At 48.0% G+C, this 24,393-nt stretch overlaps 1 protein-coding gene across 2 annotated transcripts in view; it reads right to left on the bottom strand.

Moving 5' to 3' along the window:
• The window catches only part of macrod1 (mono-ADP ribosylhydrolase 1), a 161,163-nt gene that overhangs the window by 62,530 nt on the left and 74,240 nt on the right, over positions 1-24,393 (bottom strand). For both annotated transcript variants that reach the window (XM_055927546.1, XM_055927547.1), the window contains exon 5: positions 7,600-7,716. In XM_055927546.1, the coding sequence (XP_055783521.1) occupies positions 7,600-7,716 (117 nt within the window). The remainder of the gene's footprint in view (positions 1-7,599; positions 7,717-24,393) is intronic.

Consider the following 24,393-nt stretch of genomic DNA (forward strand, 5'->3'; position numbering starts at 1 on the left):
ATGACGCATCTTTAGTCCTACGCCCTGGCTCCTTAGTCAATACACAACTAACTATCAATATCATGATGCATCTTTAGTCCTACGCCCTGGCTCCTTAGTCAATACACAACTAACTATCAATATCATGATGCATCTTTAGTCCTACGCCCTGGCTCCTTAGTCAATACACAACTAACTATCAATATCATGATGCATCTTTAGTCCTACGCCCTGGCTCCTTAGTCAATACACAACTAACTATCAATATCATGATGCATCTTTAGTCCTACACCCTGGCTCCTTAGTCAATACATAACTAACTATCAATATCATGATGCATCTTTAGTCCTACGCCCTGGCTCCTTAGTCAATACACAACTAACTATCAATATCATGATGCATCTTTAGTCCTACGCCCTGGCTCCTTAGTCAATACACAACTAACTATCAATATCATGATGCATCTTTAGTCCTACGCCCTGGCTCCTTAGTCAATACACAACTAACTATCAATATCATGATGCATCTTTAGTCCTACGCCCTGGCTCCTTAGTCAATACACAACTAACTATCAATATCATGATGCATCTTTAGTCCTACGCCCTGGCTCCTTAGTCAATACACAACTAACTATCAATATCATGATGCATCTTTAGTCCTACGCCCTGGCTCCTTAGTCAATACACAACTAACTATCAATATCATGATGCATCTTTAGTCCTACACCCTGGCTCCTTAGTCAATACACAACTAACTATCAATATCATGATGCATCTTTAGTCCTACGCCCTGGCTCCTTAGTCAATACACAACTAACTATCAATATCATGATGCATCTTTAGTCCTACACCCTGGCTCCTTAGTCAATACACAACTAACTATCAATATCATGATGCATCTTTAGTCCTACGCCCTGGCTCCTTAGTCAATACACAACTAACTATCAATATCATGATGCATCTTTAGTCCTACGCCCTGGCTCCTTAGTCAATACACAACTAACTATCAATATCATGATGCATCTTTAGTCCTACGCCCTGGCTCCTTAGTCAATACACAACTAACTATCAATATCATGATGCATCTTTAGTCCTACGCCCTGGCTCCTTAGTCAATACACAACTAACTATCAATATCATGATGCATCTTTAGTCCTACGCCCTGGCTCCTTAGTCAATACACAACTAACTATCAATATCATGATGCATCTTTAGTCCTACGCCCTGGCTCCTTAGTCAATACACAACTAACTATCAATATCATGATGCATCTTTAGTCCTACGCCCTGGCTCCTTAGTCAATACACAACTAACTATCAATATCATGATGCATCTTTAGTCCTACGCCCTGGCTCCTTAGTCAATACACAACTAACTATCAATATCATGATGCATCTTTAGTCCTACGCCCTGGCTCCTTAGTCAATACACAACTAACTATCAATATCATGATGCATCTTTAGTCCTACGCCCTGGCTCCTTAGTCAATACACAACTAACTATCAATATCATGATGCATCTTTAGTCCTACGCCCTGGCTCCTTAGTCAATACACAACTAACTATCAATATCATGATGCATCTTTAGTCCTACGCCCTGGCTCCTTAGTCAATACACAACTAACTATCAATATCATGATGCATCTTTAGTCCTACGCCCTGGCTCCTTAGTCAATACACAACTAACTATCAATAACATGATGCATCTTTAGTCCTACGCCCTGGCTCCTTAGTCAATACACAACTAACTATCAATATCATGATGCATCTTTAGTCCTACACCCTGGCTCCTTAGTCAATACATAACTAACTATCAATATCATGATGCATCTTTAGTCCTACACCCTGGCTCCTTAGTCAATACACAACTAACTATCAATATCATGATGCATCTTTAGTCCTACGCCCTGGCTCCTTAGTCAATACACAACTAACTATCAATATCATGATGCATCTTTAGTCCTACGCCCTGGCTCCTTAGTCAATACACAACTAACTATCAATATCATGATGCATCTTTAGTCCTACACCCTGGCTTCTTAGTCAATACACAACTAACTATCAATATCATGATGCATCTTTAGTCCTACGCCCTGGCTCCTTAGTCAATACACAACTAACTATCAATATCATGACGCATCTTTAGTCCTACGCCCTGGCTCCTTAGTCAATACATAATTAACTATCAATATCATGACGCATCTTTAGTCCTACGCCCTGGCTCCTTAGTCAATACACAACTAACTATCAATATCATGATGCATCTTTAGTCCTACGCCCTGGCTCCTTAGTCAATACACAACTAACTATCAATATCATGATGCATCTTTAGTCCTACGCCCTGGCTCCTTAGTCAATACACAACTAACTATCAATATCATGATGCATCTTTAGTCCTACGCCCTGGCTCCTTAGTCAATACACAACTAACTATCAATATCATGATGCATCTTTAGTCCTACACCCTGGCTCCTTAGTCAATATATAATTAACTATCAATATCATGATGCATCTTTAGTCCTACGCCCTGGCTCCTTAGTCAATACACAACTAACTATCAATATCATGATGCATCTTTAGTCCTACGCCCTGGCTCCTTAGTCAATACACAACTAACTATCAATATCATGATGCATCTTTAGTCCTACGCCCTGGCTCCTTAGTCAATACACAACTAACTATCAATATCATGATGCATCTTTAGTCCTACGCCCTGGCTCCTTAGTCAATACACAACTAACTATCAATATCATGATGCATCTTTAGTCCTACGCCCTGGCTCCTTAGTCAATACACAACTAACTATCAATATCATGATGCATCTTTAGTCCTACGCCCTGGCTCCTTAGTCAATACACAACTAACTATCAATATCATGATGCATCTTTAGTCCTACACCCTGGCTCCTTAGTCAATACACAACTAACTATCAATATCATGATGCATCTTTAGTCCTACGCCCTGGCTCCTTAGTCAATACACAACTAACTATCAATATCATGATGCATCTTTAGTCCTACACCCTGGCTCCTTAGTCAATACACAACTAACTATCAATATCATGATGCATCTTTAGTCCTACGCCCTGGCTCCTTAGTCAATACATAACTAACTATCAATATCATGATGCATCTTTAGTCCTACGCCCTGGCTCCTTAGTCAATACACAACTAACTATCAATATCATGATGCATCTTTAGTCCTACGCCCTGGCTCCTTAGTCAATACACAACTAACTATCAATATCATGATGCATCTTTAGTCCTACGCCCTGGCTCCTTAGTCAATACACAACTAACTATCAATATCATGATGCATCTTTAGTCCTACGCCCTGGCTCCTTAGTCAATACACAACTAACTATCAATATCATGATGCATCTTTAGTCCTACGCCCTGGCTCCTTAGTCAATACACAACTAACTATCAATATCATGATGCATCTTTAGTCCTACACCCTGGCTTCTTAGTCAATACACAACTAACTATCAATAACACAGGGAGATATAAAGAAGAGGAGAGCGAAGGAAGGCTAAGGGGAACTGGGAGAATGAAAGCAGGTAAAGGAGATGTGTAGATTAGAAAGAGAGGGGGAGAGTTCTTGAAGAAGAGGGTGAGGGTGTTTGTTAGGTTTGTGGTGAAGATTTTAATTAGTAATAATTGGCCACTGAGGGAGTGATGGAGGGATAAGGTGAGAGAGGATAACTGTCAGTGGTGACGAAACAATCCCTGTCTTTCTTTATTCCCGTCTCTCTCCCTCCCTTCGTCTCTCTCCCTCATTCCGTCTCTCTCCCTCCTCTCCTTCTAGCACCTTCTCTCCTTTACTCTCTCTCCCTGGTGTGTGTTGCTGACTCTCTGTGGTTTTGACACGGTGACACTGCAGTATCGGTACACAGGTGGACTCTGGGGCTGTGGTTGCCTGGTCTACCTGCCAAAGGTTCCCTACTCTAACAACAACAAACACACACACACACACACTCCGCCTGACGCTCTTACGTCATTCTGACAGATTCTCTTTCTCTCCCCATTTCTCTCTCCATGTTTCTTAATTCTTCTCCTCTTCTCCACCAGTCTTCCAGGGCTGTTACACTGGAGTCTGGACAGTTAATGTTGGTTAACAGTCTGAGGCAGTTCAACTGTTAGGGGCTGTTAGTTAATGGATGGCTGTGTTTAGTATCTCTCTGTTGGTTGAACACGCTGTGCTCTGCAGGCTGTGTGCACTACACAGTGAGACACCCCAGCAGGCCTGTACCACAGGGACACTGACTGTGTACCAAATGGCACCCTGTCCACTATATAGTGCACTACTTTGATCAGAGTCTTATGGGCTGAGGGTGTTTGTTAGGTTTGTGGTAGTGCACTGCATAGGGAATAGGGTGCCATTTGGGAAGCATTATAAGTGTGTTTCAACAGGCCTGTGATCATTGTCTGAACTGTCTGATGTCGCACAATGACAGATCATCTATGTGGGCGAGAATGAAGTAGAACTGAGCTGTTGACAGGCTGAGACACTGTCCTAGTCACCACCAAACACATAAACTCACACCATCACACACACAGAATGATATAGTGAGAAAACGAGGCACTGTGACAACAGCTCATCTCATTTTAATTCCCTACAGTCATCAACCTTCCCCAACCTCCATTTTCACTCACCCCTTCCTCCCACCCTCCATTTTCACTCACCCCTTCCTCCCACCCTCCATTTTCACTCACCCCTTCCTCCCAACCTCCATTTTCACTCACCCCTTCCCCCCCACCCTCCATTTTCACTCACCCCTTCCCCCCAACTTCCATTTTCACTCACCCCTTCCTCCCAACCTCCATTTTCACTCACCCCTTCCCCCCACCCTCCATTTTCACTCACCCCTTCCCCCAACCTCCATTTTCACTCACCCCTTCCCCCCCACCCTCCATTTTCACTCACCCCTTCCCCCCAACTTCCATTTTCACTCACCCCTTCCTCCCACCCTCCATTTTCACTCACCCCTTGCCCCCACCCTCCATTTTCACTCACCCCTTCCTCCCACCCTCCATTTTCACTCACCCCTTCCCCCCACCCTCCATTTTCACTCACCCCTTCCTCCCACCCTCCATTTTCACTCACCCCTTCCTCCCACCCTCCATTTTCACTCACCCCTTCCTCCCACCCTCCATTCTCACTCACCCCTTCCTCCCACCCTCCATTTTCACTCACCCCTTGCCCCCACTTTCACTCACCCCTTCCTCCCACCCTCCACTTTCACTCACCCCTTCCTCCCACCCTCCATTTTCACCCACCCCTTCCTCCCACCCTCCATTTTCACTCACCCCTTCCCCCCACCCTCCATTTTCACTCACCCCTTCCTCCCACCCTCCATTTTCACTCACCCCTTCCTCCCACCCTCCATTTTCACTCACCCCTTCCTCCCACCCTCCATTTTCACTCACCCCTTGCCCCCACCCTCCACTTTCACTCACCCCTTCCTCCCACCCTCCATTTTCACTTACCCCTTCCTCCCACCCTCCATTTTCACTCACCCCTTGCCCCCACCCTCCATTTTCACTCACTCCTTCCCCCCACCCTCCATTTTCACTCACCCCTTGCCCCCACCCTCCACTTTCCCTCACCCCTTCCCCCCACCCTCCATTTTCACTCACCCCTTCCTCCCACCCTCCATTTTCACTCACCCCTTCCTCCCACCCTCCATTTTCACTCACCCCTTCCTCCCACCCTCCATTTTCACTCACTCCTTCCCCCCACCCTCCATTTTCACTCACCCCTTCCTCCCACCCTCCATTTTCACTCACCCCTTCCCCCCACCCTCCATTTTCACTCACCCCTTCCCCCACCCTCCTCTCATCTATTCCCTCTCTTTCTCCCCTCTCTGTCTATTGGTCTTCTCCTGTACTCGTTCTCCCACTGTGAAGTTTAACTCAACAATGACAAAAAACAAAAAGCTGGTATCCAACAGTCTACCACCATGCTTTTAACACTCACTCACACACACACGCATACACACATCCAACCAAGGACAACCACAAGCAGAGACAAAGACACACACAAATACACACACACATCCAACCAAGGACAACCACAAGCAGAGAGACAAAGACACACACAATTGCATACACACATCCAACCAAGGACAACCACAAGCAGAGAGACAAAGACACACACAAATACACACACACATCCAACCAAGGACAACCACAAGCAGAGACAAAGACACACACAAATACACACACACATCCAACCAAGGACAACCACAAGCAGAGAGACAAAGACACACACAAATGCATACACACATCCAACCAAGGACAACCACAACCACAAGCAGAGACAAAGACAAAGACAAAGACAAAGACAAAGACACACACACACACACACACACACACACACACACACACACACACACACACACACACACACACACACACACACACACACACACACACACACACACACACACACACACACACACACACACACACACACATCCAACCAAGGACAACCACAAGCAGAGAGATAAAGACACACACACACACACACACACACACACACACACACACACAACCAAGGACAACCACAAGCAGAGAGATAAAGACACACACACACACACACACACACACAACCAAGGACAACCACAAGCAGAGAGATAAAGACACACATACACAAATAACGGAGGACATCACAGCTAAGTGAATACATTAAAGAGTGTATGAATCTCTAAACACAGTCAGAGCAAACACATAATTACTGCATCCACACCAGCACACGGGAGGAATGTTGGAGGGAGGAGAGAGGGAGGGAGGGGGATGTAGGGAGGAGAGAGGGAGGGAGGAGAGAGGGAGCGAGGGAGGAGAGAGAGAGGGAGGGAGGGGGATGTAGGGAGGAGAGAGGGAGGGAGGAGAGAGGGAGCGAGGGAGGAGAGAGAGAGAGGGAGGGAAGAGGGTGGGAGGAGAGAGGGGGAGGGAGGGGGATGTAGGGAGGAGAGAGGAGAGAGGGAGGAGAGAGGGAGGGAGGGAGGAGAGAGGGAGAGGGAGGGAAGAGGGTGGGAGGAGAGAGGGGGAGGGAGGAGAACGGAGGAGAGAGGGAGGGAGGAGGGAGGAGATAGAGGGAGGGAGGAGAGAGGGAGGGAAGAGGGTGGGAGGAGAGAGGGGGAGGGAGGAGAACAGAGGAGAGAAAGGGAGAACAAAGGAAGGAGGTAGGGAATGACGAAAGAGGGAGAGAAGGAGAGATGGAGGGTAGGGATGTATAAAACCACATGCAGGGAATATGTTATAATTCCCTCTGTGTGATATAACTTGTATCAATTATCTTTGTTGGTTGGAATGATGTCCAAAGGCATGGTTGTGTTATAATGCACTCTGTTTGTTACAGGCCTGGGATATCATCGCTGTGTGATAGAGATGTATAGCTGGGATATCATCGCTGTGTGATAGAGATGTATAGCTGGGATATCATCGCTGTGTGATAGAGATGTATAGCTGGGATATCATCGCTGTGTGATAGAGATGTATAGCTGGGATATCATCGCTGTGTGATAGAGATGTATAGCTGGGATATCATCGCTGTGTGATAGAGATGTATAGCTGGGATATCATCGCTGTGTGATAGAGATGTACAGTATATGGACTCACACTTGGCAGGCAGGCCGTAGCCCCCTGTAATCTTAGCCTCTCCCGTTTCACACCCTAGAAGCTCAGCACACTCGGACCTCAGGAGGGGGCCGGCCGTGCGGTGGATCGCACCATCCACTGAGGAGAGAGGGAAGAGAGGATGAATATTTGTACAGTTTATATAAACTGTCAACAACAAAAATGTAAATGAGGTATGAAGTGAATTGACAATTGCCTGTGCATTGTTAATGTGAGAGGAGGGGTGAGAGATATCATTTGCATGCATATAAACACACACACACACACCCCCCCCCCCACTGTGGAACCCTTCACTACTGATGAGCCCTTCACTACTGATGAGCCATATCAGTTGACGTTATCTAAATCAAGGGAAATTATTATTTGATTTGGGAGACACTTTATCTTCTTCCCATGATCATTGAACTAACAATCATTAGTGCACAGCACCCCTCACAACAGATCCAACAACTCTGCTCCATACGGGACTGGGAGTGGGGGGTGTGTGAGTTCAGTGTGTTGGGTTGGATCCTTCCTGGAACATCACTTATTATCGCCCTGCTCTGCCACTGTTTCATACATTATCACCCTGCACTGTGTCATACATTATCACCATGCACTGACACTGTGTCATGCATTATCACCATGCACTGTGTCATACATTATCACCCTGCACTGACAATGTGTTATGCATTATCACCCTGCACTGTGTCGTACATTATCACCATGCACTGACAATGTGCCATGCATTATCACCATGCACTGTGGCATACATTATCACCCTGCACTGTGTCATACATTATCACCATGCACTGACACTGTGTCATGCATTATCACCATGCACTGTGGCATACATTATCACCATGCACCGTGTCATACATTATCACCCTGCACTGACACTGTGTCATGCATTATCACCATGCACTGTGTCATACATTATCACCATGCACTGACAATGTGTCATGCATTATCACCATGCACTGTGTCATACATTATCGCCATGCACTGTGTCGTACATTATCACCATGCACTGACACTGTGTCATACATTATCACCATGCACTGTGTCGTACATTATCACCCTGCTCTGCAACGCTATCATACATTATCACCACGCACTGTGTCGTACATTATCACCCTGCTCTGCAACGCTATCATACATGATCACCATGCACTGTGTCGTACATTATCACCCTGCTCTGCAACGCTATCATACATTATCACCATGCACTGTGCCATACATTATCACCCTGCTCTGCAACGGTATCATACATTATCACCCTGCACTGCCACTGTGTCATACATTATCACCCTGCCACTGTGACATACATTATCACCCTGCACTGCCACTGTGTCATACATTATCGCCATGCCCTGCCACTGTGTCATACATGATCGCCCTGCCCTGCCACTGTGTCATACATTATCGCGCTGCCCTGCCACTGTGTCATACATTATCACCCTGTCCTGCGTCATACATTATCACCCTGCACTGACACTGTCATTCATTATCACCCTGCACTGACACTGCATCATACATTATCACCCTGCCTTGCTACTGTGCCATACATTATCACCCTGCCTTGCCACTGTGCCATACATTATCACCCTGCCTTGCCACTGTGCCATACATTATCACCCTGCCTTGCCACTGTGCCATACATTATCACCCTGCCCTGCCACTGTGTCATACATTATCACCCTGCACTGCCACTGTGTCATAAATTATTGCCCTGTGACTAAGGGTGGAAGGCAGGGTACGATGGCTGACTGACTGAGAAAGAAACACACAGACTGACTGTCTAGGTCCCTTGGGGGGTAGAGAAGCAGCATTTAGTTACAGTGCTGCTGTGTGAATAGAACTGGAGGTGACGTGCACCAGACAGCTAGTCACCCCCACCGACACACACTCTCACTCACTGAAATAGAGAACTAGTGTTATAACAAGACCAAGAGAGGAGAAAGGAGAGAGGGAGGGATGGAGGAGAGATGAGAGATGGAGGGAAAGAGCGATAGATGTATAAATAGTTTGATGGAAGAGACATAAGGATATAGTTAGAGAATAGGAGAGAGAAAAAGAAGAGAGATGGGAGAAGATCATAGCAAGGTCATTTTTAATTTCTAGTTCCTTATGTTTGACCTTGTATTTGACAGAGTTATGTGATGTGAGTGTGTGTGCGTTGTTTGTGTCTGTGGTGTGTGTGTGTGTGTGTGTGTGTGTGTGTGTGTGTGTGTGTGTGTGTGTGTGTGTGTGTGTGTGTGTGTGGTGTGTGTGTGTCACAACCTCCAGTCTAAGGATTTGTGGGGGTGTATGAAATATGCGGTCTCTATGATCCTGGCTTATATACCAGACAGCTCCAAATACCTGCCACTGCTCACAAACCTGCATTTATCAGACTACAGGGAACAGACACATGACTGTTTCAACTCGAAGACTTACAAAGACGATGTGACGATACAAAAACAACACAAAGACACAAAGACAATATCTCTCACAGCCATACAAAGACAACACCAAGATACAAAGACAATATCTCTCACAGCCATACAAAGACAACACCAAGATACAAAGACAATATCTCTCACAGCCATACAAAGACAACACCAAGATACAAAGACAATATCTCTCACAGCCATACAAAGACAACACCAAGATACAAAGACAATATCTATCACAGCCATACAAAGACAACACCAAGATACAAAGACAATATCTCTCACAGCCATACAAAGACAACACCAAGATACAAAGACAGTATCTCTCAGCAGCTCTAGAATGACTGACTGTAGTCATTCAATGTGACAAGTGGGAATACTAAGAAGTTCACTTAAGAGAAAATGGATTCTGAATCTATAAATGTACAATTCAACCCCTACCCAGTGAGAACACTGAAGGAAACTTGTGAGTCTACATATTCATATCCTTCTCTATCCTTTTTTGTTCTTCTTGAGGAGAGAGAAAGAGGAAAGAATAAAGAGACATGAGAAATGAAAGAAGAGGAGAATGGTAGAGAGCATGACAGGAGAGATGTGAGGACAGAGGTAAAAAAAAGAAAGTGATGAGAGAAATAAAGAACTCAAAGAGGGGCTGTCATTAAAGAGAGGGTGAATAAAGAGAAAAAAGATTGAAGAGAAAAGAGAGGAATGCGAGAAACAAGGAGGGTTGGAGAAGAATAGAGTTAAGGAGAAGAAACAACAGGTGATGAGAGGAAACAAGAGAAGAGAGGAGGGGTGCAGGCGGAGCAGAAGAGAGGAGGGGTGCAGGCAGAGCAGAAGAGAGGAGGGGTGCAGGCGGAGCAGAAGAGAGGAGGGGTGCAGGCGGAGCAGAAGAGAGGAGGGGTGCAGGCGGAGCAGAAGAGAGGAGGGGTGCAGGCGGAGCAGAAGAGAGGAGGGGTGCAGGCGGAGCAGAAGAGAGGAGGGGTGCAGGCGGAGCAGAAGAGAGGAGGGGTGCAGGCAGAGCAGAAGAGAGGAGGGGTGCAGGCGGAGCAGAAGAGAGGAGGGGTGCAGGCGGAGCAGAAGAGAGGAGGGGTGCAGGCGGAGCAGAAGAGAGGAGGGGTGCAGGCAGAAAACAAGAGAGGAGGGGTGCAGGCGGAGCAGAAAAGAGGAGGGGTGCAGGCGGAGCAGAAGAGAGGAGGGGTGCAGGCGGAGCAGAAGAGAGGAGGGGTGCAGGCAGAAAACAAGAGAGGAGGGGTGCAGGCGGAGCAGAAGAGAGGGGTGCAGGCTGAAAACAAGAGAGGAGGGGTGCAGGCGGAAAACAAGAGAGGAGGGGTGCAGGCGGAGCAGAAGAGAGGAGGGGTGCAGGCGGAGCAGAAGAGAGGAGGGGTGCAGGCAGAAAACAAGAGAGGAGGGGTGCAGGCGGAGCAGAAGAGAGGAGGGGTGCAGGCGGAGCAGAAGAGAGGAGGGGTGCAGGCGGAAAACAAGAGAGGAGGGGTGCAGGCGGAGCAGAAGAGAGGAGGGGTGCAGGCAGAAAACAAGAGAGGAGGGGTGCAGGCAGAGCAGAAGAGAGGGGTGCAGGCGGAAAACAAGAGAGGAGGGGTGCAGGCAGAGCAGAAGAGAGGAGGGGTGCAGGCAGAAAACAAGAGAGGAGGGGTGCAGGCGGAGCAGAAGAGAGGAGGGGTGCAGGCGGAGCAGAAGAGAGGAGGGGTGCAGGCAGAAAACAAGAGAGGAGGGGTGCAGGCGGAGCAGAAGAGAGGAGGGGTGCAGGCAGAAAACAAGAGAGGAGGGGTGCAGGCGGAGCAGAAGAGAGGAGGGGTGCAGGCGGAAAACAAGAGAGGGGGGGTGCAGGCAGAAAACAAGAGAGGAGGGGTGCAGGCGGAGCAGAAGAGAGGAGGGGTGCAGGCAGAAAACAAGAGAGGAGGGGTGCAGGCGGAGCAGAAGAGAGGGGTGCAGGCGGAAAACAAGAGAGGAGGGGTGCAGGCAGAGCAGAAGAGATGAGGGGTGCAGGCGGAGCAGAAGAGAGGAGGGGTGCAGGCGGAAAACAAGAGAGGAGGGGTGCAGGCGGAGCAGAAGAGAGGGGTGCAGGCGGAAAACAAGAGAGGAGGGGTGCAGGCGGAGCAGAAGAGAGGAGGGGTGCAGGCGGAGCAGAAGAGAGGAGGGGTGCAGGCGGAGCAGAAGAGAGGAGGGGTGCAGGCAGAAAACAAGAGAGGAGGGGTGCAGGCAGAGCAGAAGAGATGAGGGGTGCAGGCGGAGCAGAAGAGAGGAGGGGTGCAGGCGGTGCAGAAGAGTGGAGGGGTGCAGGCGGAAAACGAGAGGGGTGCAGGCGGAGCAGAAGAGAGGAGGGGTGCAGGCAGAAAACAAGAGAGGAGGGGTGCAGGCGGAAAACAAGAGAGGAGGGGTGCATGCGGAAAACAAGAGAGGAGGGGTGCAGGCGGAGCAGAAGAGAGGAGGGGTGCAGGCAGAAAACAAGAGAGGAGGGGTGCAGGCGGAGCAGAAGAGAGGGGTGCAGGCGGAAAACAAGAGAGGAGGGGTGCAGGCGGAGCAGAAGAGAGGAGGGGTGCAGGCAGAAAACAAGAGAGGAGGGGTGCAGGCGGAGCAGAAGAGAGGAGGGGTGCAGGCGGAAAACAAGAGAGGAGGGGTGCAGGCAGAAAACAAGAGAGGAGGGGTGCAGGCGGAGCAGAAGAGAGGAGGGGTGCAGACGGAGCAGAAGAGAGGAGGGGTGCAGGCGGAGCAGAAGAGAGGAGGGGTGCAGGCGGAGCAGAAGAGAGGAGGGTTGCAGGCGGAGCAGAAGAGAGGAGGGGTGCAGGCGGAGCAGAAGAGAGGAGGGGTGCAGGCGGAGCAGAAGAGAGGAGGAGTGAGTGTTGGCTTCAGGGACCTATCAGGACAGTGTTTCAGTCTTACTGTCATCTCCCTACAACCTCCCTTATCATTAAACACTGTCAGCTAGAGGAGAAAGAGGTGATAATTGGCTCTATGCTTACCTGGCTGGGAGGCTGCTCTTCTCAGCAAAACACACTCAGAGACATGTGCGCATGCACACAAACACATAGATACACACATAAACCACTACACTCACAGACACACACGCAAAAACACACTCTTACTTGCTGTACATATGGAATACTAAGTCGCAGCAGATAACCTTGCCAGCTGACCGGTGATAGGTCCAGAGCCTGTCTGTTAAACTAATGGGGCGGAACTATTGCCTTTCCCAGAGTCCCCCAGCGAGAGGGCCAATCATTTATTTCAGCCTGGTTGCCATGGCAACATTTAGGATGGTCTGGTGGTGGACACCGTACAGTCCGGCCAACACAAAGCTCAAAGACAACATCAGCAGTATAGTGTGTGTGTTGGGGGGAAACCTGGGTTCAGAAACACGAGTATTTGATTTTTTGATATTTAAATACTTGTTTTCTGTGTATTTGAGTATTTGATATTTAAATACTTGTTATCTGTGTATTTGAGTATTTCTAATAATGTGGCCCCAATCAACTTCTTCTATTGAAAGTATTTGAAAGTATTTTCAAATACTTATTTCAAATACTATTTTCAAATATCTGGGTTAAATGCATTTGAGTCAGTGTATTTGAGTATTTTCAAATAAATTCAAATATTCACCTACTTAGTAATATAGATATTTTACATAGTATTTTAAGTCCAGATCCTGTTGGGGGAAGTGATTCATTTATCTTACGCTGACTGTATATGGATACTGTATATAGCAGTGGTCACCAACCTTTTCTGAGTCAAAATGCAGTCTGAGATCTACCGCTCATTAAAAAATAAACATGACTTAAAACGTAAGCCTATGCAGCATTAACCAATGAAAAACAGTTCTGTAGCGATGAGGTTTGTGCAGTAGGCTATAGGCCCAATACGTTATCACTGCATACTGGCTACGCTTCAATTGACCTGCCAATGCTGTTCTTCTCAGATCATTTTGAAATGATATATATTTTTTGTGTGTATATACACTGCTCAAAAAAATAAAGGGAACACTTAAACAACACAATGTAACTCCAAGTCAATCACACTTCTGTGAAATCAAACTGTCCGCTTATGAAGCAACACTGACTGACAATAAATTTCACATTTACATTTACATTACATTTAAGTCATTTAGCAGACGCTCTTATCCATATCTCTTATTCACATGCTGTTGTGCAAATGGAATAGACAAAAGGAGGAAATTATAGGCAATTAGCAAGACACCCCCAATAAAGGAGTGGTTCTGCAGGTGGTGACCACAGACCACTTCTCAGTTCCTATGCTTCCTGGCTGATGTTTTGGTCACTTTTGAATGCTGGCGGTGCTTTCACTCTAGTGGTAGCATGAGACGGAGTCTACAACCCACACAAGTGGCTCAGGTAGTGCAGCTCATCCAGGATGGCACATCAATGCGAGCTGTGGCAAGAAGGTTTGCTGTGTCTGTCAGCGTAGTGTCCAGAGCATGGAGGCGCTACCAGGAGACAGGCCAGTACATTAGGAGACGTGGAGGAGGCCGTAGGAGGGCAACAACCCAGCAGCAGGACCGCTACCTCTGCCTTTGTCCAAGGAGGAGCACTGCCAGAGCCCTGCAAAATGACCTCCAGCAGGCCACAAACAGTTTCAACTGTTCTGCCTGCGGCTATGGAACCCTGACCTGTTCACCGGATGTGCTACCTGTCCCAGACCTGCTGTTTTCAACTCTCTAGAGACCCCAGGAGCGGTAGAGATACTCTTAATGATCGGCTATGAAAAGCCAACTGACATTTACTCCTGAGGTGCTGACTTGCTGCACCCTCGACAACTACTGTGATTATTATTATTTGACCATGCTGGTCATTTATGAACATTTGAACATCTTGGCCATGTTCTGTTATAATCTCCACCCGGCACAGCCAGAAGAGGACTGGCCACCCCTCATAGCCTGGTTCCTCTCTAGGTTTCTTCCTAGGTTTTGGCCTTTCTAGGGAGTTTTTCCTAGCCACCGTGCTTCTACACCTGCATTGCTTGCTGTTTGGGGTTTTAGGCTGGGTTTCTGTACAGCACTTTGAGATATCAGCTGATGTAAGAAGGGCTTTATAAATACATTTGATTTGATTTGACATATCTTTTTGTTTGTTGTACTTTTACCCCTTTTTCGTGATATCCAATTGGTATCAGTCTTGTCCCATCGCTGCAACTGCCCGACCGACTCGGGAAAGGCGAAGGTCGAGAGCCATGCGTCCTCCGAAACACCACCCTGCCAAACTGTACTGCTTCTTGACACACTGCTCGTTTAACCCAGAAGCCAGATACACCAATGTGTCGGATGAAACACCGTCCAGCTGGTGACCGGAGTCAACTTGCAGGCGCCCGGCCCACCACAAGGAGTTCGCTAGAGCGCGATGGGACAAGGAAATCCCGGCCGGCCGAACCCTCCCCTAACCCGGAGCAGCGCCCCTCCTCTCTCCCTCGCTCGGCTGAGAAAAGGGTACACAGTCTTCCAGCTGATGGCAAAAGTGTCACGCCCTGGCCTTAGTATTATTTGTTTTATTTATTATTTTAGTTAGGTCAGGGTGTGACATGGGGTATGTGTGTATTTTGGGGTATTATATGGTAGAGGGGGTGTTTGGTGTAGTTTATGGTTTGGTGTTGAGTGTATGTGTCTAGCTGTGTCTATGTTGGGTGTAGTTCTAGGAAAGTCTATGGTGGCCGGAATGGGTTCTCAATTAGAGACAGCTGATTTCGGTTGTCTCTAATTGGGAGCCATATTTAAGGCTGCCATGGGCTTTAGCTGTTTGTGGGTCATTGTTTGTGTATATGTATAGTTCGACGTAAGTAGTTTGTGTGTGCACTTACGTTTGAAGTTTTCACGATCGTTTGTTGTTTTCGTTAGTGTTGTATAAGTGTGTAGTGTTCATCTTCGTCGTTGCTATTAAAAAAGAAGATGTATTCAAATCATGTTGCGCCTTGGTCCGTCAATCCACCACACGATCGTGACAGAATGACCCACCTGTATACGACCAAGCAACATGACCAGCGGCAACAGGAGCAATGCAAGGATTCATGGACATGGGAGGAAATTTTAGACCGGGAGGTACCAGGAGGATATAACCGCCCCAAAGCTGAGCTGGAGGCAGCGAAAGCAGAGAGGCGGCGATATGAGGAACTAGCTAGGAGGCAGGAAAAGGAACCTACAAAGGATCTGGGCTACACTACGTGGGAGGAGATCGACAGGTGGGCGATCAACCCAGGGAGAGTGCCGGAGCCCGCCTGGGATTCTCTGGCGCAGTGCGAGGAGGGATACCGGCGAATGGAGGCAGCACGACGAAGCGGTAGGAAGCCTGTGGGAAAACCCCAAAAATTTCTTGGGAAGGGGCTTAAAGGGAGAGTGGCGAAGTCAGGTAGGAAACCTGCGCCTACTCCCTGTAATTACCGTGGAGAGCGAGAGTACGGGCAGACACCGTGTTACGCAGTAGAGCGCACGGTGTCTCCTGTACGTGTGCATAGCCCGGTGCGGGTTATTCCACCTCCCCGCACTGGCAGGGCTAGATTGAGTATTGAGCCGGATGTCATGAAGCCGGCCCTACATATCTGGCCACCAGTGCGTCTCCTCGGGCCGGTTTACATGGCACCAGCCTTACGCATGGTGTCCCCGGTTCGCCTACATAGCCCGGTGCGGGTTATTCCACCTCCCCGCACTGGTCGGGCAACGGGGAGCATTCAACCAGGTAAGGTTGGTCAGGCTCAATGCTCAAGGGAGCCAATACGCCTGCACGGTCCGGTATTTCCGGCGCCACCTCCCCGCCCCAGTTCAGTTCCACCAGTGCCTACACCACGTAACAGGCTTCCAGTGTGTCTCCAGAGCCCTGTTCCTCCTCCACGCACTCGTCCTATGGTGCGTGTCTCCAGCCCGGTACCACCAATTCCGGCACCACGCACTAAGCCTCTTGTGCGTTTCCAGAGTCCTGTGCATCCTGTTGCTGCTCCCCGCATTAGCCCTGAGATGCGTGTCCCCAGTCCGGTACCACCAGTTCCGGCCCCACGCACTAGGCCTAATGTGCGTCCCCAGGGTCCAGTATGCCCTGTTCCTTCTCCCCGCACTAGCCTGAAAGTGCGTGCCTTTAGCCCGGTGCCACCAGTCCCGGCACCACGCACCAGGCCTACAGTGCGCCTCAGCCGGCAGGAGTCTGCCGTCTGCACAGCGATGCCTGAACTGCCCGTCTGCCAAGCGTCATCTGAGCCATCCTTCTCCCCAGCGCCATCTGAGCCATCCGTCACCCCAGCGCCATCTGAGCCATCCGTCTCCCCAGCGCCATCTGAGCCATCCGTCTCCCCAGCGCCATCTGAGCCATCCGTCTGCAATGAGCCTGCAAAGCCGCCCGTCTGCCATGAGCCTGCAAAGCCGCCCGTCTGCCATGAGCCTACTGAGCCGTCCGCCAGACAGGAGCCGCTAGAGCCGTCCGCCAGACAGGAGCCGCTAGAGCCGCCAGCCAGACAGGAGCCGCTAGAGCCGTACGTCAGACAGGATCTGCCAGAGCCGCCAACCAGACAGGATCTGCCAGAGCCGCCAACCAGACAGGATCTGCCAGAGCCGCCAACCAGACAGGATCTGCCAGAGCCGCCAACCAGACAGGATCTGCCAGAGCCGCCAACCAGACAGGATCTGCCAGAGCCGCCAACCAGACAGGATCTGCCAGAGCCGCCAACCAGACAGGATCTGCCAGAGCCGCCAACCAGACAGGATCTGTCAGAGCCGCCAACCAGACAGGATCTGCCAGAGCCGCCAACCAGACAGGATCTGCCAGAGCCGCCAACCAGACAGGATCTGCCAGAGCCGCCAACCAGACAGGATCTGCCAGAGCCGCCAACCAGACAGGATCTGCCAGAGCCGCCAACCAGACAGGATCTGCCAGATCAGTCAGCCAGCCATGAGCAGCCAGATCCGTCAGCCAGCCATGAGCAGCCAGATCCGTCAGCTAGCCATGAGCAGCCAGATCCGTCAGCTAGCCATGAGCAGCCAGATCCGTCAGCTAGCCATGAGCAGCCAGATCCGTCAGCCAGCCATGAGCAGCCAGATCCGTCAGCCAGCCATGAGCAGCCAGATCCGTCAGCCAGCCATGAGCAGCCAGATCCGTCAGCCAGCCATGAGCAGCCAGATCCGTCAGCCAGCCATGAGCAGCCAGATCCGTCAGCCAGCCATGAGCAGCCAGGCCCGTCAGCCAGCCATGAGCAGCCAGGCCCGTCAGCCAGCCATGAGCAGCCAGATCCGTCAGCCAGCCATGAGCAGCCAGATCCGTCAGCCAGCCATGAGCAGCCAGATCTGTCAGCCAGCCATGAGCCGTCCAGCCAGGATCTGCCCATTATCCTGGTGTTGCCCCTTATCCTGGTGCTGCCCCTTATCCTGGTGCTGCCCCTTATCCTGGTGCTGCCCCTTATCCTGGTGCTGCCCCTTATCCCGGTGCTACCCCTTATCCCGGTGCTGGCCCTTATCCCGGTGCTGCCCTTTATCCCGGTGCTGCCCCTTATGACTATGGTGGGGTGGGGACCACGACCAGTGCCGGAGCCGCCGCCGTGGAAGGAAGCCCACCCAGACCCTCCCCTAGACTATGTGTTGGTGCGTCCGGAGTTCGCGCCTTAAGGGGGGGTTATGTCACGCCCTGGCCTTAGTATTATTTGTTTTATTTATTATTTTAGTTAGGTCAGGGTGTGACATGGGGTATGTGTGTATTTTGGGGTATTATATGGTAGAGGGGGTGTTTGGTGTAGTTTATGGTTTGGTGTTGAGTGTATGTGTCTAGCTGTGTCTATGTTGGGTGTAGTTCTAGGAAAGTCTATGGTGGCCGGAATGGGTTCTCAATTAGAGACAGCTGATTTCGGTTGTCTCTAATTGGGAGCCATATTTAAGGCTGCCATGGGCTTTAGCTGTTTGTGGGTCATTGTTTGTGTATATGTATAGTTCGACGTAAGTAGTTTGTGTGTGCACTTACGTTTGAAGTTTTCACGATCGTTTGTTGTTTTCGTTAGTGTTGTATAAGTGTGTAGTGTTCATCTTCGTCGTTGCTATTAAAAAAGAAGATGTATTCAAATCATGTTGCGCCTTGGTCCGTCAATCCACCACACGATCGTGACAAAAAGTCAAGTCGCACTGCATTATATCTGTTTCTTATAGTACCAATTAATACTCCTATGACCAGAGAAAGTGGAATATTCCATGATATTAAAAAAGACACAAGCCGCTAATAATACCAACGCTAGCTTATCGGAACACTTTGCTGTACTCCTTCAATTCAGCTGCAGTGCTGGTTGTAGCGTGGGTGGAAGTAGGGAGAACGCACATGTCATGGCTTAAAGTGTTGACAGTGCTGAATAACAACTGAAACATGAAGTCAGTCATAAAAACAGCAGCTCTTTGCTGTATTTGTTGACAGTCTCTGTCGTGATGGTTTTAAACTTTTTGAAATCTCACAGTATCAACTTTGCTGTGCGTTCAAGGTTTATTTTTACAGTATATGGCTCGTGGAAACTTTGCAGACACAGTGATCTGAGCTATCTGATTGGCCAGCGATAGGCACTCTTGATTTAGTGTCTAGGCCTGCCGGGGAGGCAGAGTTCTACCTTCAGACACATGAAATGGTTCAAAATGGGCACACTGCCTTCCTGGTGCCATGGCTGCTGGATCAAGGGCACCAATAGCACGAATAAATTAAAAGAATAGGAAGGCTTTATCGTTGGGTTTTTTACAGAAATGTTTGATGATCGACTAGGAATGTCTTGGATATGGACCGGTTGGTGACCACTGGTATATAAGGTACTGACTGGCATTGACAAGAACAACACTTATTTTTAACTGATCTTGTTTTCTTAAGAGACTTTAGCAGATCTGTGAATTGACTAAGTGAAGGCTGCATTATTATGTATGTGTAGGTGTTTTGACACGGAGCTCATTCTATTCTGTTCACCAGCAGCCCACAGAGCACACACGCATCACAGTACATCTCATCTCTGCTACCCACTCTGCCTGCCTGCCTCCTGTTAGCCACACTGTGAGACACACAGTTGAACAGTTGAAACACACTGGCCTATTGTCAATGTGATGTATGCAGGACAAAGCGTTTCCCTGCTCTCTTCAAATCCTAATCTATCAACTTCATCAACCACTGAGCTCCTGCTCACTGCCTTTATGTCCCTCCCTCACTGTCTTTCAAACGTTTCCCCTTGTTTATCTTCGTCTCCCCCTCTCTTTAAAGGTCTGGCCAGTCTGTACCTGCCTAATTAGCATCTACCTCTACTCTGCCATAAAGAACAGAGGAGAGAGGGGGGGAGAGAGAGGGAGGGAGGAACAAGGGGAGACAGAAGAAAAAGCGAGAGAGAGAAAGTGAGATTGCCAGTGATAGAGAAGATGGGAGAGAAAGCATATCCACTGTTGATCTAGAGTTGATACAAGGTGAGAGGAGAGCGTATGGAACCAGATATCTAGAGCTGATACAAGGTGAGAGGAGAGCGTATGGAACCAGATATCTAGAGTTGATACAAGGTGAGAGGAGAGGAACCAGATATCTAGAGTTGATACAAGGTGAGAGGAGAGGAACCAGATATCTAGAGTTGATACATGGTGAGAGGAGAGGAACCAGATATCTAGAGCTGATACATGGTGAGAGGAGAGGAACCAGATATCTAGAGTTGATACAAGGTGAGAGGAGAGGAACCAGATATCTAGAGCTGATACAAGGTGAGAGGAGAGGAACCAGATATCTAGAGTTGATACAAGGTGAGAGGAGAGGAACCAGATATCTAGAGTTGATACAAGGTGAGAGGAGAGGAACCAGATATCTAGAGTTGATACAAGGTGAGAGGAGAGCGTATGGAACCAGATATCTAGAGTTGATACAAGGTGAGAGGAGAGCGTATGGAACCAGATATCTAGAGTTGATACAAGGTGAGAGGAGAGCGTATGGAACCAGATATCTAGAGTTGATACAAGGTGAGAGGAGAGGAAGCAGATATCTAGAGTTGATACAAGGTGAGAGGAGAGGAACCAGATATCTAGAGTTGATACAAGGTGAGAGGAGAGCGTATGGAACCAGATATCTAGAGTTGATACACAGTGAGAGGAGAGGAACCAGATATCTAGAGTTGATACAAGGTGAGAGGAGAGCGTATGGAACCAGATATCTAGAGTTGATACAAGGTGAGAGGAGAGGAACCAGATATCTAGAGTTGATACATGGTGAGAGGAGAGGAACCAGATATCTAGAGTTGATACAAGGTGAGAGGAGAGCGTATGGAACCAGATATCTAGAGTTGATACAAGGTGAGAGGAGAGCGTATGGAACCAGATATCTAGAGCTGATACAAGGTGAGAGGAGAGCGTATGGAACCAGATATCTAGAGTTGATACAAGGTGAGAGGAGAGCGTATGGAACCAGATATCTAGAGTTGATACACAGTGAGAGGAGAGGAACCAGATATCTAGAGTTGATACAAGGTGAGAGGAGAGCGTATGGAACCAGATATCTAGAGTTGATACACAGTGAGAGGAGAGGAACCAGATATCTAGAGTTGATACAAGGTGAGAGGAGAGGAACCAGATATCTAGAGTTGATACATGGTGAGAGGAGAGGAACCAGATATCTAGAGTTGATACAAGGTGAGAGGAGAGCGTATGGAACCAGATATCTAGAGTTGATACACAGTGAGAGGAGAGGAACCAGATATCTAGAGTTGATACACAGTGAGAGGAGAGGAACCAGATATCTAGAGTTGATACAAGGTGAGAGGAGAGCGTATGGAACCAGATATCTAGAGTTGATACAAGGTGAGAGGAGAGGAACCAGATATCTAGAGCTGATACAAGGTGAGAGGAGAGGAACCAGATATCTAGAGTTGATACAAGGTGAGAGGAGAGCGTATGGAACCAGATATCTAGAGTTGATACAAGGTGAGAGGAGAGGAACCAGATATCTAGAGTTGATACATGGTGAGAGGAGAGGAACCAGATATCTAGAGTTGATACAAGGTGAGAGGAGAGGAACCAGATATCTAGAGCTGATACAAGGTGAGAGGAGAGGAACCAGATATCTAGAGTTGATACAAGGTGAGAGGAGAGCGTATGGAACCAGATATCTAGAGTTGATACAAGGTGAGAGGAGAGGAACCAGATATCTAGAGTTGATACATGGTGAGAGGAGAGGAACCAGATATCTAGAGTTGATACAAGGTGAGAGGAGAGCGTATGGAACCAGATATCTAGAGTTGATACAAGGTGAGAGGAGAGCGTATGGAACCAGATATCTAGAGCTGATACAAGGTGAGAGGAGAGCGTATGGAACCAGATATCTAGAGTTGATACAAGGTGTGAGGAGAGCGTATGGAACCAGATATCTAGAGTTGATACATGGTGAGAGGAGAGGAACCAGATATCTAGAGTTGATACATGGTGAGAGGAGAGGAACCAGATATCTAGAGTTGATACAAGGTGAGAGGAGAGCGTATGGAACCAGATATCTAGAGTTGATACACAGTGAGAGGAGAGGAACCAGATATCTAGAGTTGATACAAGGTGAGAGGAGAGCGTATGGAACCAGATATCTAGAGTTGATACACAGTGAGAGGAGAGGAACCAGATATCTAGAGTTGATACAAGGTGAGAGGAGAGCGTATGGAACCAGATATCTAGAGTTGATACAAGGTGAGAGGTGAGGAACCAGATATCTAGAGCTGATACATGGTGAGAGGAGAGCGTATGGAACCAGATATCTAGAGTTGATACAAGGTGAGAGGAGAGGAACCAGATATCTAGAGTTGATACAAGGTGAGAGGAGAGGAACCAGATATCTAGAGTTGATACAAGGTGAGAGGAGAGGAACCAGATATCTAGAGTTGATACAAGGTGAGAGGAGAGGAACCAGATATCTAGAGTTGATACAAGGTGAGAGGAGAGCGTATGGAACCAGATATCTAGAGTTGATACAAGGTGAGAGGAGAGGAACCAGATATCTAGAGTTGATACATGGTGAGAGGAGAGGAACCAGATATCTAGAGTTGATACAAGGTGAGAGGAGAGCGTATGGAACCAGATATCTAGAGTTGATACAAGGTGAGAGGAGAGCGTATGGAACCAGATATCTAGAGCTGATACAAGGTGTGAGGAGAGCATATGGAACCAGATATCTAGAGTTGATACATGGTGAGAGGAGAGGAACCAGATATCTAGAGTTGATACAAGGTGAGAGGAGAGCGTATGGAACCAGATATCTAGAGTTGATACAAGGTGAGAGGTGAGGAACCAGATATCTAGAGCTGATACATGGTGAGAGGAGAGCGTATGGAACCAGATATCTAGAGTTGATACAAGGTGAGAGGAGAGGAACCAGATACACTACATGGTGTCTAATTCCAAAATCATGTTTATTAATATAGAGTTGGTCCTCACTTAGCTGCTATAACAGCCTCCACTCTTCTGGGAAGGTTTGCCACTAGATGTTGGAACATTGCTGTGGGGACATTCTTCCATTCAGACACAAGAGCATTAGAAAGGTCGGGCGCTGATGTTGGGTGATTAGGCCTGGCTCGCATTCCAATTCATCCCAAAGGTGTTCAATGGGGTTGAGGTCAGGGCTCTGTGTAAGCCAGTCAAGTTCTTCCACACCGATTTTGACAAAGCATTTCTGTATGGACCTCGCGTTGTGCACCAGGGCATTGTCATGCTGAAACAGGAAAAGGCCTTCCACATGCAGTTTGGAACTCGACAGCGAGTTTTGCAACTGAGGACAGACGATTTTTACTCACTTCAGCACAGTGGGATCCCGTTCTGTAAGCTTTTGTGGCTGAGCCGTTGTTGCTCCTAGACGTTTTCACTTCACAATAACAGCACTTACAGTTGACCGGGGCTGCTCTAGCAGGCCAGAAATGTGGCGAACTGACTTGTTGGAAAGGTGACATTCTATGATGGTACCACGTTGGAAGTCACTGAGCTCTTTAGTACGGGCCATTCCACTGCCAGTGTTTGTCTATGGAGAATGCATGGCTGTCGTGTCTCGACAATCATTAAATGTTTAGACGGTTATTTTATCAAATCAATTCTCTATGTGTAAATATTATTACATGATTAAACTAATCATGTAAACTGTAATTAACTTGGAAGTCGGGGCACCATGGGAAAATGTTTTCATATCTCATCGGTAATAGTCTTATTAATGTATTATCATTACCTCATCAGTTCTCATTACTGAACGTCTCAAACCCTTGGATATCTGCACGAACCCGAGCATAAATCATGAATCAGCGATATACAAATTGGCTTAATTATTTATTTACTAAATAACAAAATAATCACAGAAATACATAAACAAACAGTAGGTACAGTTGAAGTCAGAAGTTTACATACACTTAGGTT

This window comes from Salvelinus fontinalis, chromosome 6, assembly GCF_029448725.1.
Source record: "Salvelinus fontinalis isolate EN_2023a chromosome 6, ASM2944872v1, whole genome shotgun sequence".
In the NCBI taxonomy this organism is placed as follows: Eukaryota; Metazoa; Chordata; class Actinopteri; order Salmoniformes; family Salmonidae; genus Salvelinus; species Salvelinus fontinalis.